Source organism: Hydra vulgaris, chromosome 14 (assembly GCF_038396675.1).
Source record: "Hydra vulgaris chromosome 14, alternate assembly HydraT2T_AEP".
Classification (NCBI taxonomy): domain Eukaryota; kingdom Metazoa; phylum Cnidaria; class Hydrozoa; order Anthoathecata; family Hydridae; genus Hydra; species Hydra vulgaris.
Genome location: NC_088933.1, coordinates 24,390,001 through 24,405,387, shown reverse-complemented (window position 1 = coordinate 24,405,387; position 15,387 = coordinate 24,390,001). Strand labels below are relative to the sequence as shown.

Sequence of the window (15,387 nt, the reverse complement as noted above, 5' to 3'; positions counted from 1 at the left end):
GACCATCTTGCATACTGACCATCTTGCTTCCGTTTTGGGCATTTGATGTAACTAACATGATTTTTTTGGTTATTTTATATATGAAATACCCAAAAATTTATAAATTTAGAAAACAAAAAGTCTGATCAGCTTAATAAATGTAAAAAATAAAAATCTCAAATTAGAACTTTAATAACTTCTGTCACAGGTTGTGTTCATAAGAACAAATAAGAACCCATCCTTGAGGAGGGAGACAAACCATATATAGCTTTATCAATATTTTATAGCAATAATGCAAATAGTGAAAATTTTTAAGCAATTATACTCGACAGCGTTAGCTTGAGTAAGCTGTTCATTATAATCAGTGGGAAGGGGGGTTGTTATTTCTTCTATAACATTAAAAAGTAAAGAAAATAGTTAAATAGTGCTATTGTTGTTGATACCCCCTCTCCTTTGTTCATTCTCTCCGTTGTAAATAATCCCTCTTGTAAATATTCTTTAAAGTATATATATTCTAAAATACAATTTGTTAGTGTTATTGTTTTTTATTTAAGATATTCTCAATCGAGTTGCTGTAGTTATGAAAATATCCTAAATTTGGACTCAAGCCGAAAATATGATAAACCAGGAAAACCAATTCCTTATCGTGGCTTTATAACAAATGGTGTTGCTGCTCCATTAGTACAAGGTGTTGAAATTAGAAGCTTGGAATGGAAACCATTGGTGGAGAAATCTGGGAAACCGACATTTATTTTGTTTTGGACAAACTGGTAAAACTTGATATTTGTTCACTTCAAGCACTTCAAAAAGTTTATTGAATTTATGTTTATTTTTCTTTATAAATATTATAATTCCTTCTTATTCTAGGTGTCGACCATCTGTTCGGCTTCTTCATCTTCTGACTAAATATGCTGATGAAAATCCATACAATGTAATTTCCTAGTTCTATTATAGCTATTCATTTTTTTCATTTTATTCATTTTTTGTTGTTATTTTAATTTTTGTTGTTATTTTACTAGATTTAAACACATTTTTAATGTTAATTTAGTTTGCTTTTGTAACTTGCTGCACTCATAGTGGTGAATCTTCCAAATCTCATTTGTCAAAGCTGCAAGAAATTTACAATGAAAATGGTTGGTCAGATATGTCGTCAGTCCGTCACTTATGCACCTGTGAACAAAACGTTGATAGTCTTATTGTACGGCGTAGTATATCTGGCAATAACCTCTCTCTACCTACAACCGCTGAACTATTTAACATTATAGGAGTACCATCCATAGTTGTTTTGGACGCAAAAGGCAGATTTATTACATTTTATTTACATTTTTGATCATTTTGAAAAGTGCTTTTTACAGTTTATGTTGAGTTACGCTGTGTGTTGCTATGTTCTCTCATTCATACTTTGTAGCAGTAATGATGTGAATTCCTGAATGGAAATAAACACGTGATAAAATATATTTATTAGTTTTTTTTTATGATAGGTTATGTATCTTGGCAAGGAAGAATATGTGCATTAAACCGTCAATATTTTGGTAACTTTGTATCTCACGTATGGAGTCAGGTAGTTCATCAACCATGCGAGGTTAGTTAAAGAAATTTTTTTAACTTTTAAATAATTTAGGTTGCATTGTAACGTTATCAACTTTTTCAAATGAGTTTAAAGATAAGAAAAATTTGGCTGTGTACTAAGTTTTATATAAGTGTATATAGTTATTACATATCGTAACCTAGACAATATACACTTATATACACTAGATGTATAGCGTATCAGTCGTGCTGAATTTGTAAAAAGCAATATATAAATGTATTAATTGTAAAGCTTTTTTATAAGTATTATATATATTTTATAAAGTTTTAAACCAATGTTAAATAAGTAATACTTACAAAACCGACAACAAAAATTTTTTGAAGCGATAACAAAACGAAAAAAGCGACATCTAAAATCGTTTTAAACGACTTTAAAAAAATGGAAAAATTTTTCAATAGGTTCGAGATTGCTGTTTGTGCACAGCTGAATCACGCCAAGAACGTTATCTTGTTGATGAAGATCTTATGAATGATCTGGTTGATACGTTACCGCATTCCAAGTCTAAAGCAACGAAAAAATCAGTTACAGGTTTATCACAGGCTAATCGAGGACGGAAGAATTTAAAGACCAAACCTCCTAAATTTTACAATCCATATGAGGAAGAAAGCATTCATGAACTTTTTACTCGGAGTCGCAAAGCTAAACGTAGCAATTCGATATTTCCATTAATAGAATCAGATCGAAATTTAATACGAATTGAACCCCCTAAAAAGATTACTCCGTCTAGCGAAACTAACACCTTGAGGTCATTAGCATCAATAAGTTAAAACTTTTGTTACTTTTAACTGTTTGTGAGCATAAACATGTTTGTGAGCATGAACTACCCATAATTATGTACTGGAATTTACTTTAAGTTCATTGAGTATGTGCTTAAATTACTTAATTAGAAGTAAAAATTGTAATAAGAAATATGATAAGCATGATTCCTAATATAAATGTGTAATATAAAAAATATAATTTGTAAATAGCTAAAGAAAAAAAAAAGATTAACTGATTTTAACTTTTGTTTTCCTTTTAATTCGAGCAACCTCAACTCAACAACATAAACAACCTCAACTGGGCATAAACGTGGGCGTAAAACAACCTCAACTACAAAATTGATCTTTTTCAGAAATGAAGATACGATTTTTCATTCGTTAAATCTTTCATTAATCTTTATGAGTTATGAGTCCAAAACAACAACTCTTATAACATGACACTGTTGTCGACTTGTTTTTGTTTCAGACTTTAAAGCTGTAGAGTTAAGATTTCCTAAAAAGTAGTTGTCTTTTTTTTTCTTTATATTTTTTTATAAAAAAATAAACACTCTATTCGTGTAGTATGATCCATTAATAATTTGAACCTACCAGCCTTCAAACACCGTTCTGTTACATATAGACATAAGTCTATAAAACATCAAAGTATAAAATCAAGCTTTCCAGTCAAACTATGTATAAAAAACAATTTAATCTACTCTTTCCTAAATAAACAAATTTAATATATTCAAAAAATATGTGTATGTACTTAAGTGTGTGTGTGCGCGCGCGTATTGTATATATGTGTGTATTACTAGTATTATTAGATTATTATTTTTGTCATGACTATTGTTATTAATATTATTGGAGTTATCTTTATTATTGTTATTATTACTTCCTCCACTCGTATTAACCCGTTAATAGTCCATGCCGTACTATTACGCAAACTTAAAGTGATTTCCAAATGTCCATGCCGTAATATTACGCAAACTAAAAGTGTTTCCAAATGTCCATGCCGTAATATTACGCAAACTAAAAGTGTTTCCAAATGTCCATGCCGTAATATTACGCAAACTAAAAGTGTTTCCAAATGTCCATGCCGTAATATTACGGTTTTATGCATCTCCTTATATTCCCTTTTTGTTCATCAGTAATTATGCGTCTTCTTGTCACAATTTATTACTACATAATTACAGAGCTTTTGTTTCAATAATTCACTTTAACACGTGTTCACTTAAATTTTAAATAAAACAAATAAGTAAGTTCTTTCGGTGCAAAAATAATTATCAAAAAGTAAATATTTACTCACGAAATGATAGAAAATTATACATTTGATGAATCAATAATGAAAACATATATTTGATAAATGATTATTAAAAATAATAATAAAAGATTAATGCTCAAAGTAGGTGTTTGTAACATACCACACACGTGTAGAACGTGATGTAGGACTTTGTGCAGCTCCATGCTTTTCCAATTATCATACAAAAAGTGAATATCAGTGAATGCATTTTTTAAATTTTGTGCTTATGTAGTATGATTTATATGTTCTTAAACTTGAATAATAACATTTTGTAGTAATTAATAATTTTAAAAATAGTAAAAAACTTTATTCTATTAGTAAAAAAACACGATGATTTTAAAAACACGGGACATTTAGAGACAACTTCACAAACATAAGCTTTACTAATAGCGACCGTATTTTAAAAATAACAAGGGACTGTTGAAGGGTTAATTCTATTACGGCTGTTTAACTATATATATTATATAATTTTTTTTTTTTTTTTTTTTTTTTAGTTAATAAAAATATGATTTTATTTTTTTTAATAATTAGACTGCAACTATTAACATTTAGGCTTGCTTACTCTAACTTTTGATGTTGTTACTTGCTTACTCTAACTTGGTTTTGATGTTGTTTTATTAAGTAGACACTGACTATAGTCAAAGTGCTGTCTTTTTATTACAGTAGACAAACTTCAAAAATTTCTCATCAAATTCGTGAATTGCTTTTCCATCGTCCACGCAAGACGTCACACAGCAAAGAATGAACACTATTCGTACAACATGCAGTAATATCAACAATAACTAATTAAACAATTAGGCAAACAATATCGGTTAAAAGAAGAACAAGGGTATATTGATGCACTTATTTTTCATTTCATCAAAGTTATATTCCTGTTTGTATTCACTAAGTCCAATACAATCATCAAATCAAGAAAATTGTTTAAAAATTTTAAGTTTGTCACATCGTTTGCTAAGTTATATTTCTACACCAGTCTTCTGAAAGAGTTATATTGCAACCAAATCCCTAATATTGTCAGAAAAATTTCAAAAATATGTCAACAAGTCTAAAAAGAAGCGTATTTTCATAACAATTTTAAAAATAATATTCGTTTTTGATCAAAATGAATAATTTTTATATTATTGATAAAAAAAAACATTTTCTTCAAAGTCTTTTAAGAATCTTTTTTTTACAATATTTTTTGTTAATAAATTTTAGAAAAATTATTTTTGTTTTTAAAAATCTCTATAAAAATGCTCTTCTTTTAAGACCCTGGTGGACATCAATTTGAAAAAAATTTTTCTGACAATATTAAGAATTTTATCTTTTTTTTTTTTTTTTCTGTTTAACATAGTATAATTATTTTTACAATGCTCGTTTAAATATATAAAAAATAAATTATGTTACAAGAGTATACACTAGTATTACAATAAAATAAGGTTAAAACAGATAGGAGCTCAAAGAAGATAAGGATAACATTACGTTATCGCAATCTTTTCATTGAATCCCTTTTAAAAGAATAATAAATCGTAGATTTATATAATAAATAAGAAGAGTAATAAATCGTTTTAATAAATCCTAAATATACAGCATTAATATCGAGTATAATATAAATATAAAACTCATAATAAATATACAAAGAGATCGTATAGAAGTATATAACACGTATAATATAAAGCTCGTATTAAGAAGTATATAAACACGTATAATATAAAGCTCGTATTAAGAAGTATATAAACACGTATAATATAAAGCTCGTATTAAGAAGTATATAAACACGTATAATATAAAGCTCGTATTAAGAAGTATATAAACACATATAATATAAAGCTCGTATTAAGAAGTATATAAACACATATAATATAAAGCTCGTATTAAGAAGCAAATAAGTAGCAAAGTTACCGGTAAAATAGTCAAACAAACAAAAAATTAATTAGATGAAATCAAAATAATTTTTTAATTATTGAGATCATTACATTTTAAAAATTTCTTTTTTTGCTTGAAACTTAAATGAACTTAAGGACTTCACCGTAAACTTAAAATCCTTTTGACATTCATTCCATACATTAGGTCCTCGATAAGATATACAACATTCTGAGAGTTTGTCACATTTCCGAGGCAATTTATTGTTAATGTTTCTATTTGATCTTAGATTATACTTATCATTTAGCTTTATTTCGAACTTATCATCAAAATTTACAGGTAAAAGATTGTTGTAGTACCTATACATAAAAATTAGATGCTGATAGATTTTCATATCTTTCATAAGAGGTTTTGCATGTTCACGTTTAAATTTAGAGTATATGATTCGGCAAGCGTGTTTTTGTAGCTTATAAAATTTTTCAAGTTTTGTTTTATGCGTACTTGCCCATGATATATTAGCATAGTTAATGAAACAGTGAAACAGTCCAAAATATATATCAATTTGAGACTTGAAATATTCACGTATGGGCGGACTCGATACATTACGCCAATAGTTCTGGTGATTTTTATTGAATATAGTTTATCTGGGGAAGCCAGGATAAACTTTCATCGACAAGAATTCCTAGGAACTTTATACTTGTTTGCTTTTTAATTAATTTATCATTTAAATAAAGTTCCGGCAACTTAAGTGGAATGTTTAATTCTTGTTTGTTTTTTTATGAAATAGAGTATAATTTGTTTTCTCAACATTAAGTGACAGTTTGTTTGCCCTAAACCAAATATTAACTTTATGTAATTCCATATTCATATCTGAATAGAGATGTTTAATATTATTATTGGTAAGAAATAGATTTGCATCATCTGCAAACATTATACATAAATAAGGAATAGGAGCGGACCAAGGATTGATCCCTGCGGTACTCCGCATACAACATTTAATGTTCCGGATTGTTCATTATGAACATATTGCTTACTATCTGTAAGATAACTTTTTATCCAGGAATATGTTGTATTATTTATACAGTAATGCTTCATTTTTTCTAAGAGAATGCAATGGTCAACTGTATTGAATGCTTTAGATAGATCTATAGATACTCCTAAAGTATATTTGCTATTGTTAAAACCATTAGTTATATGGTTGACTATTTCAATAATTGCATGTTCAGTTGAGTGATTTTTCTGGAACCCGAATTGTTTTGGGTAAAACAAACTGTTTATAGTGAAATACTCGAATATTCTATTATAAATTACGCGTTCAAACAATTTTGAGAATACAGAAAGTAATGATATAGGTCTATAGTTTGTTATGTCCGAATGATCGTTGCATTTGTAAATTGGGATTATTTTAGCTATTTTAAGAGCATCAGGGAAAATACCGAACTTTAATGAAAGTTTCAGTATAAGAAACAAAGGTTTGCTTAAGTTAGTTTTGTTAAAAATCACTAAATTACTTGAGATTTCATCATATCCTGGGGATTTTTTTTTTTTTAAAGAAGAGTATACTTTTTCAAATTCTTTATAATTTAATTCATTATCATATAATATTTTGTTATTTGAGGTTTTAAATGATTCTGATGTGGCCAATATTTTTTTGGCAAGTTTAGGTCCAACATTTGTGAAATACTTGTTGAACTCTTTTGAGATTAGGTTTTGACAGAATTTTTTTTTTTTTTTTTTTGTAATTATTTATTTTGCCGTTTAAAAATGTTTACATTGCAAATACATTTATATAAACTATTGGCTGGAGCAAGAAGAAGGCGTATTCAGCCTTATCGCCGAGCCCCATTTAAAAAAAAAATAATAGCAATAAATTCTACATTACCGTAACGTAAAAATATATAATATATAAAAATAACAAATAGAAATGAAAACCGAAAATAACTAATATAATTAGAAATTAAAAAAATTTTTTTTTTTTTTTTTTTTTTTAAGAAGTGTTGAAAACAATTGCTAAAATGTTTAACAAATATATTAATAAAAAATAAAAAGTCAAAAAAATAAAATTTCTTGAGGATAAAAGACAATAAGAAATGAAATTTCATAATTAATATAATCACTAGATAAATTATTAACATCATCAGTGATATTGTATCTATATATTTTTTATTTTAAATATTTTGTATTAATTTAAATTAATCGTTGATACAATTAAATCTATTTTTTATATGATTGTTTTTAGTTTAAAATAAACATTTAAAGTTGGAAATATCCATGAATAATAATAATTGTTTTGATTCGTCCTTAAATTGCTCTAATGTAGTCTGTTTATGGTTAACAATATCTGGAAACTTTTTCCACAGAATATATCAGTGCTGTCAATATTAATTCTCTTAGGCAGTGAAGGAGCAATATTTTTGTCTTTTCCGATGATGTTATTAATTATGGACCATGTTTTTTTACTATTAAATTGGCAATTCGAGATTAGCCTACTGAAATAACTTTGCATTTTTGATTAGTGATTGGTAAAAGTATTTATATTTTTTGTAATTTAGTTCATTATTTGTGTTTTTATTTTTTAGAAATTTGTTATATAGTTTTTGCTTTTTTTTTAAGCATTTGAATAGCGATTTGGTCATCCATGGGTTAGCAATAGCTTTTGCTTATCTCAAATGCTAAAGATTTGAACCCAAATATCTTTACAATTTGACGTGATGGTGAAAAACGAGTTGCATATTTGATAATACTTATATTAAGATAAAAAACAAAACAATTATGATTCTTCAGGTAATTGTGGGTGCATATAGAAAAACGGGGCAAGATGGAGAATGGGGGTGAGATGGATTTTCATATAACAACTCACCAAAAACATTTAAAAATGGATAAAAAGAAACTGTCTTTATTTCTTGTATTTCAAAACACCAATTGATTTATATTATTTATTTGCGCTTTAAAAAAATACTTCGGTTTCGGTTATAATAATGGATGTTGTCTTTCAGGTATAACTTTTTGCAACGCGTGTTTTCTTGTGCTAGTCTGAGGAGTTGGTTGTTTTTAAAAATTTGCAAAGTTTTAGACAAAAAAACCATAGAAACCATGTTGCTCCGGTCACGTGGCTAGATAACAAATTTATGAATTTTACATTTTAATTTTTATTGCAAATTTTTCTACTTGCAAACTCAATGAATCATAACGATAAAACAGTGACAAAGTACTATTACTTCATGGGTTTTCATAATTTTCACTATCTTGCCCCGCCCTCATGTGGTTAAAAAAAAAAAAAGGTTAAACAACGATTAAATTTTAAAATACGAAATAATTATAAATTCCAAGTCTCTTTGACCTAATCACTTTAATTTGACCACCTGCATTACCTAGTCACGACCTACTATAAGATTTCATAAAAGAGCGTGTTATTAGCATAGGCTAACTCCAAGATGTTATGAGCCATAGTATTTCTTTGTTAATGGCTTTTATGAATGCATGCATGCAATTTTGATTTTCCGATGTTAATTTATACAGCATAAGTTTCATATTAAAGTAATTTTCGCAAACTTTGATTATGCGTAGCTAGTTAACTATGTTATAAGGTCTCTTAACTATTTTGAGTTTTGTTATAGCGTCTTTTTTGCACGACTTTCCCCAACGATATTGTTGTCAATATCGTTGGGGAAAGTTGTGCAAAAAAGACGCAAATCAATAGCAAAAAATTCGGAAATTTTCAAAAAAATTAAATGAACTTTAAGTGAATTTCCGGAAACTCCTAAAAAAAATCATCTATGAATTTAATATCGGTGCAAAATTGATACAAAAAGATTGAGAACAAATTCATAGATTCAGCTTAAGAAAAGCCAAAATATGCCCTTAAGTTTGAGAAAAGACAAAACACGGCCCCAATGTTAAAACTATTTTTAATTTTACTTGTTTGCTCATTTTAATCCCTTATTATCAATAATTCGTTTTTTGAAATTTCAACTTTTTTGCGAATTTAAAAAATTTCTTTTTATATAGTTATGTAACCTTTCAGATAAAGTTTTTGATTCTTAATATATATATATATATATATATATATATATATATATATATATATATATATATATATATATATATATATATATATATATATATATATATATATTAGTCAAAATCTGAATTACCGAATACGATATAATAGAGTATTACCGAATATCGATAGAATAGAGTTTATGAATAAATTTCATTTAATTAAAATCAATTACATTTTAAGGAAATATTTGGAGAAAAGTTCAACAAAGAGATTAGTTACTGGAGTTTTTTATACAATATAACATATATATATTTATATATATATATATATATATAAATATATAAAACACTATAAATAACGTCATTCAGCATTGTCAGATTCGTCATCACTTTTTTCAATTTCATAGTCATTTAATACTAATGCGGCATTATCCTCATTAGAATTTTTTTCTTAAGCTTTGAAACTCTCGAGTGTCACAAAAAAAAAAAAAAAAAAGCAAAAAAAAAAATTTGTTTTTAGAAAATAAACAAAACACTATAAATAACATTATATTATAAAGCTAATTGCAATTATAAAAAAAAGTATAAAAGTGCAATATAAAAATAATTTAAAAAAAATTGAAATAAAAATTAAATTATAGCTAAAGAAAATTTTGACACAAATATTTGATATTTTGTTGTCGAAATTATAACTTGGAATCGTTGTCATTCGTTTGACCATCTTCGTCATTTTATATATTCTTTAAAATCAAAAGTTTACAAAAAACAGAAAATTCTTTCATAATTATCAAACTTTACTTTTAAAACCAAAACCTAACTTCCGGAAACCCGGAAACGCATTTGGATGCTTTTTGAAATAAAGAAAGCTCCCAACAACCAAAATAGCCAAAATCACAAAGCAAACAACTACGCCAATTATAATGTTTCGAGTTTTATAGTCTTTGTTTTTCCGTGCAATGTAAACACCACCTAAAAAAATCAGGAAAAAAGTAAAACCTATACAATGGTATTTGTTCAAACGCTTAACTTTTTCGCTTACCTTTCGATGTTTGAAACTGAGCAAGCGTACTACTTAAAGAAGTAACAGGGATATTTTGCCAGTTAACAAAATTCTCAGAACGATAAATTGTGACATCACTTGAAAATACTTTCATTTTCATGGTTACTTCTGCTCCGTTTGCAAGCTGACCAAAAGGAGTTACTTGCAAAAAGTTACTACCGTCCGTATTTCCAACATTAACATATCCTCCTAAATCAAGCTCATTTAATGAAAACAAAATCATTATTTCTGAAACTTGATTAAACAAGTCTTTACTTATATATAATGTACTAAACAGGTTAAATAATGCCATTTTTTCTTGTAGGTACACTATCTCCATTTACATATCAAGCTAGCTTGATATGTAAATAGAGTTAGAGTACCTAGAAGAAAAAACTAAATATAAGATGTGATAAGTTTTTTTAATTATTATATGGGGTAATTTGATGTATGTTGCTTAAATATCAGAAGTTATGTTAAATGCAATTAACTTAGAGCTAGCTTTAAGTTAATTGTAATAATTATAAGTTTATAACCAAAATTAATAATTTTCAATAAATTTTGCATAAAGTAATATTTCAGTTTGAGTTGCTGCAGCATAAGCATTTATTAAACTAAAAGATTATAAATCTAACTTAAAAAAAAAACTTGAAAATTTTATCAGTGGAAAAACAACATTGAGGTTGTAAACTTGTTTTCTCAAGTTAGTAATAAAGATGAAATAAAATATTTATTCATTTTTATAAAACTAAATGATTATACCCCTCAACTACAGCAAAAATTTAGGATAAAACAATTTTAAATCATGGATTCAATGAGAAAATCGTTTGGGGACACATCCATAAAGTATGTTCCAGTAAAACTACTAACTTAGAACCCTTCTTTTCCATTGCATGCACCAGTATGTTATCAACGCCCCCGTCCTTAAACTTCCGCTGTACAAATTTGCATACAATACTTTTGTTAAAAAAAAATCAAGATTTAGGAGAGATAGAAACCGAGAAATAGTCAAATCGCGTAACTACTTGCTGTCTTTAACACCTCTGCCGTTTGCATGCTTCGTATGTTTTTGGGCACTCTGTACCCATACATGCGTAGGTACTTTATGGAAGACTCTATTCAGAAAATATATAAACAAAAAAAATTCAAGGATGTTTTGTTATAAAATTGGGTAGCTATGATGGAGTTAAGACTCGTGAACTGCTCAGCTTATATACTTCTACAAAATTTATATATATATATATATATATATATATATATATATATATATATATATATATATATATATATATATATATATATATATATATATATATATATATATATATATATCAATTTTACCTCTTATACCTCTATTACCTCTAATACCTCTTAAAAAATTATATAAAAAAAAAAAAAAAAAATTATAAAAACAAATGACCAAATTAAACTATCCCCATTCCAAAGAAAATTATTTCATAATTACTTTCTGTAACTTCCCGTTAACAAAAAAATATAGTAATTAAAAATTTTTTATAATAATTTATAACTTCCTGTAAAATATTTTTTTCTATAAATTGACTTTTTTTTGAGATTTAGTAACTCTTCCTGATGATCCAGCAATGGTGAAACTTCAAGTCGAAGATAAAAGTTAGATAAGTGTTTTTTACTAATTTATTATTGCTCTGTTCTTTAAGAACATTGAGCACTCTATTTGTAAAATACACTAACATAATTTACATATATATATATATATACAGAGGCGTAGAAAGAATTTTTTGGTGTTCGAGATAGGTAACTTCCAGACATAGAGCAAACTCCAAACATTTATATGTTTATACTTATGTCAAATAATGATTGTTTGCAAAAAACTGCGATGATTGGAAGCTGGGAACAAAAAAGCCCCAAAATTTTCGCCCCCCCTGCCCCAACCGTGAGAGCAACAAGTTGAGGAAGTATTTTTTGTACTATTCTTAACTAGACTTATATTCATCGATAAATTTTAAGTTTCATAGTATTATCTATTAGCGTTTAGAAATTATTACCATATAAAATTTGCAGCCCCCTGAAGTTGAGGGGGGTTTAAACTTTATATGGTCATAATTTTTGAACGCTAAAATATTTTAAAATGAAATCTAAAATTTATCGATGAATATAAGTCTAGTTAAGAATAGTACAAAAAATACTTCATCAACTTGGTGCTCTCACGTTTGGGGCAGGGGGGGGGGGGCGAAGATTTTGGGGCTTTTTTGTACCCAGCCTCCAATCATCGCAATTTTTTGCAAACCGTCATTATTTGACATAAGTATAAGCATATAAATGTTTGGAGTTTGCTCCATGTCTAGAGTTACCTATCTCGAACACCAAAAAATTCTTTCTACGCCTATGTATATATATATATATATATATATATATATATATATATATATATATATATATATATATATATATATATATATATATATATATATATATATATATATATATATATATATATATATATATATATAGTTCTATAGTTTGTTGGCTTTAGGAAGAGCGGAAGGAAAAAAGTGATTCTTACGCCAACACATACGTCACTTTTAATTACTTTTGACTTTCGTCCAACATTTCCGTGTTGGACGAAAGTTAAAACCATTAATTTAATTACAAATTAATCGTTTTTTAAAAAAACCACAAAAACGCAAATTTAATTGACCAGAATGTTTTTAAAAACATTCTGAATGTTTTTATAACATTTTGAATGTTTTTAACAATATAAACAATGTTTTTATTTTTATTTTTTTTAATAAAATGTTTTTATTTTTATTTTTTTTAATAAAATGTTTTTATTTTTATTTTTTTTACTGTAAATCATGCGCGGAGTGTTGCTACATCGACTATCTTATAGCCTGACTCGCAAGGGAGTGCTGCTACATCGACTGACAAATAGCCTGACTCGCAAGGGAGTGCTGCTACATCGACTGACAAATAGCCTGACTCGCAAGGGAGTGCTGCTACATCGACTGACAAATAGCCTGACCCGCAAGGGAGTGCTGCTACATTGACTGAGGGTTTGGTTGGGGCAGGCAGTCTATCATTATTAAAAAAAAAATTCCGGTCTTGCATTTTAATTTTTACTTTTTGTCAACAAAATATCGAAAAAACTTTCGGACAACATCTAAGGGTTCTATATATATTTATATATATATATATATATATATATATATATATATATATATATATATATATATATATATATATATATATATATATTATATATATATATATATATATATATATATATATATATATATATATATATATATATATATATATATATATACATATATATATATACATATATATATATGTATATATATATGTATATATGTATATATATATATATACATATATATACATATATATATACATATATATATACATATAAATATATATATATATATATATATATATATATATATATATATATATATCACTGCATTTTTAAGGGTTCATTGGTTTGATTACAAGGTTGGTATTGAAGTTGACTCTTTCTGCGCAGTTTTGAACAAAATGTGCTTTAAGCTGTTTAGTGTGTTTCTTAGGTTGAAGACTGTAGTTTGAACACTTAGAGTTTAGTTAACGCTAAGGGACTGTGAAATCTTTTATCTTCCTGCTGATAAATGTGCTTCATATGTAACTTCTTGAATTCAGGCTGGCATGAAATCTTTTATTCTCTCTTGAGGATTCCAAGTCAAGCCTCACCCTTATACATGGATTTAATTTTATTGTGCTGTTGCAATTTCCAATTGTAACCATTACTTCCATATCAATTGCTAAAAACCATTGTAAAAAGGTTTTGTCATGCGCCAAAACCTGCTATTCTCAGGTCACGAAATCTATTATTGATCTCAAAAATTAGGCTTCTAAGACTTCTGGAAATTTTTAAGAGTGTCTATAATAAGAGCGAATATGTTATTCCACCTCTCTTGCATGGTTCAGATTTTGTTACCTCACCTAAATACAATGCTGAACTGCTTGCTAAGAACATCATCAATCTGATCTCTTCATTCCACTAATTACATCCTACCTGATATAGCTAACAAACAGGTCCATTGCTTGACATTCGCACCACTTCAGTTTCTGTCTCTGAAATGATTTCCTGCTTAGACTCTTTTACAGCTTGTGGTCTGGACAACATATTTGTTATAGTCTTGCAGAAGTGTTTGTCAGAGTTCATCTATATTTTCAAAACTATTTAACAAGTGCTTATCAGAGCTCATCTATATTTTCAAAACTATTTAACAAAGTATTTGTTAAATAGTTTTTTTAAATTTTGAAAATAGGGTTAAAATAAGGCACATTTTATCCCTATTTTCAAAAACTCTGGAAAGCAATCTGACTTGTCTAACTACTATCCCATTAGTCTTCTTCCTGTCATAGGCAAGGTTTTTGAGTCTTTAATTAAAAAACACCTAATCTATCATTTTAAATCTAATAACTTACTTTCTGATTATCAATATGGATATCGATCTTCTCATTTTACTGCTGATTTGTTAACGGTAATAACTGATAGGTATTTCTTTTTACGGTGTATCAGGTAAAATCTTTAAGATTATTAAATCCTTTTTTACTAAATGTACTATAAAAGTTGTCCTTGATGGACAGCACTGTTCTTAATTTTCTGTAACTTCAGGAGTTCCTCAAGGTTCTCCCTTTGGCCCTATACTTGTTTTAATTTACATCAAAAATCTCCCAGAAATTCTCACATCTAAGATGTTATTATTTGCTGATAATACTACCATTTATTCTTGTCTTAATAAGAAGCTAAAACTCTCTTTTTTGGATTGTTTGGAATTGGTGTTTATACTTGAAAAGGATCTCACTTCTGCTACAACATATGGCTCTCAGTGGCTGGTGAACTTTAACTCAAATAAAA

General features: G+C 27.2%; 2 protein-coding genes across 3 annotated transcripts in view; one reads left to right on the top strand and one right to left on the bottom strand.

Moving 5' to 3' along the window:
- LOC100214450 (uncharacterized) overlaps positions 1-2,567 on the top strand; it is a 101,820-nt gene extending 99,253 nt beyond the window's left edge. For both annotated transcript variants that reach the window (XM_065818189.1, XM_065818190.1), the window contains 5 exons: positions 534-749; positions 847-910; positions 1,028-1,277; positions 1,461-1,561; positions 1,966-2,567. In XM_065818189.1, the coding sequence (XP_065674261.1) occupies positions 534-749; positions 847-910; positions 1,028-1,277; positions 1,461-1,561; positions 1,966-2,334 (1,000 nt within the window). In that variant the 3' untranslated portion in view covers positions 2,335-2,567. The remainder of the gene's footprint in view (positions 1-533; positions 750-846; positions 911-1,027; positions 1,278-1,460; positions 1,562-1,965) is intronic.
- Positions 2,568-9,945: 7,378 nt separating this feature from the next.
- Positions 9,946-15,387, bottom strand: part of LOC100210880 (protein DD3-3) — an 86,671-nt gene continuing 81,229 nt past the window's right edge. Inside the window, exons 14-15 of the mRNA XM_065818261.1 lie at positions 10,488-10,697; positions 9,946-10,417 (exon numbers count right to left, since the gene is read on the bottom strand). Coding sequence (XP_065674333.1) covers positions 10,236-10,417; positions 10,488-10,697 — 392 coding nt within the window. The 3' untranslated portion in view covers positions 9,946-10,235. The remainder of the gene's footprint in view (positions 10,418-10,487; positions 10,698-15,387) is intronic.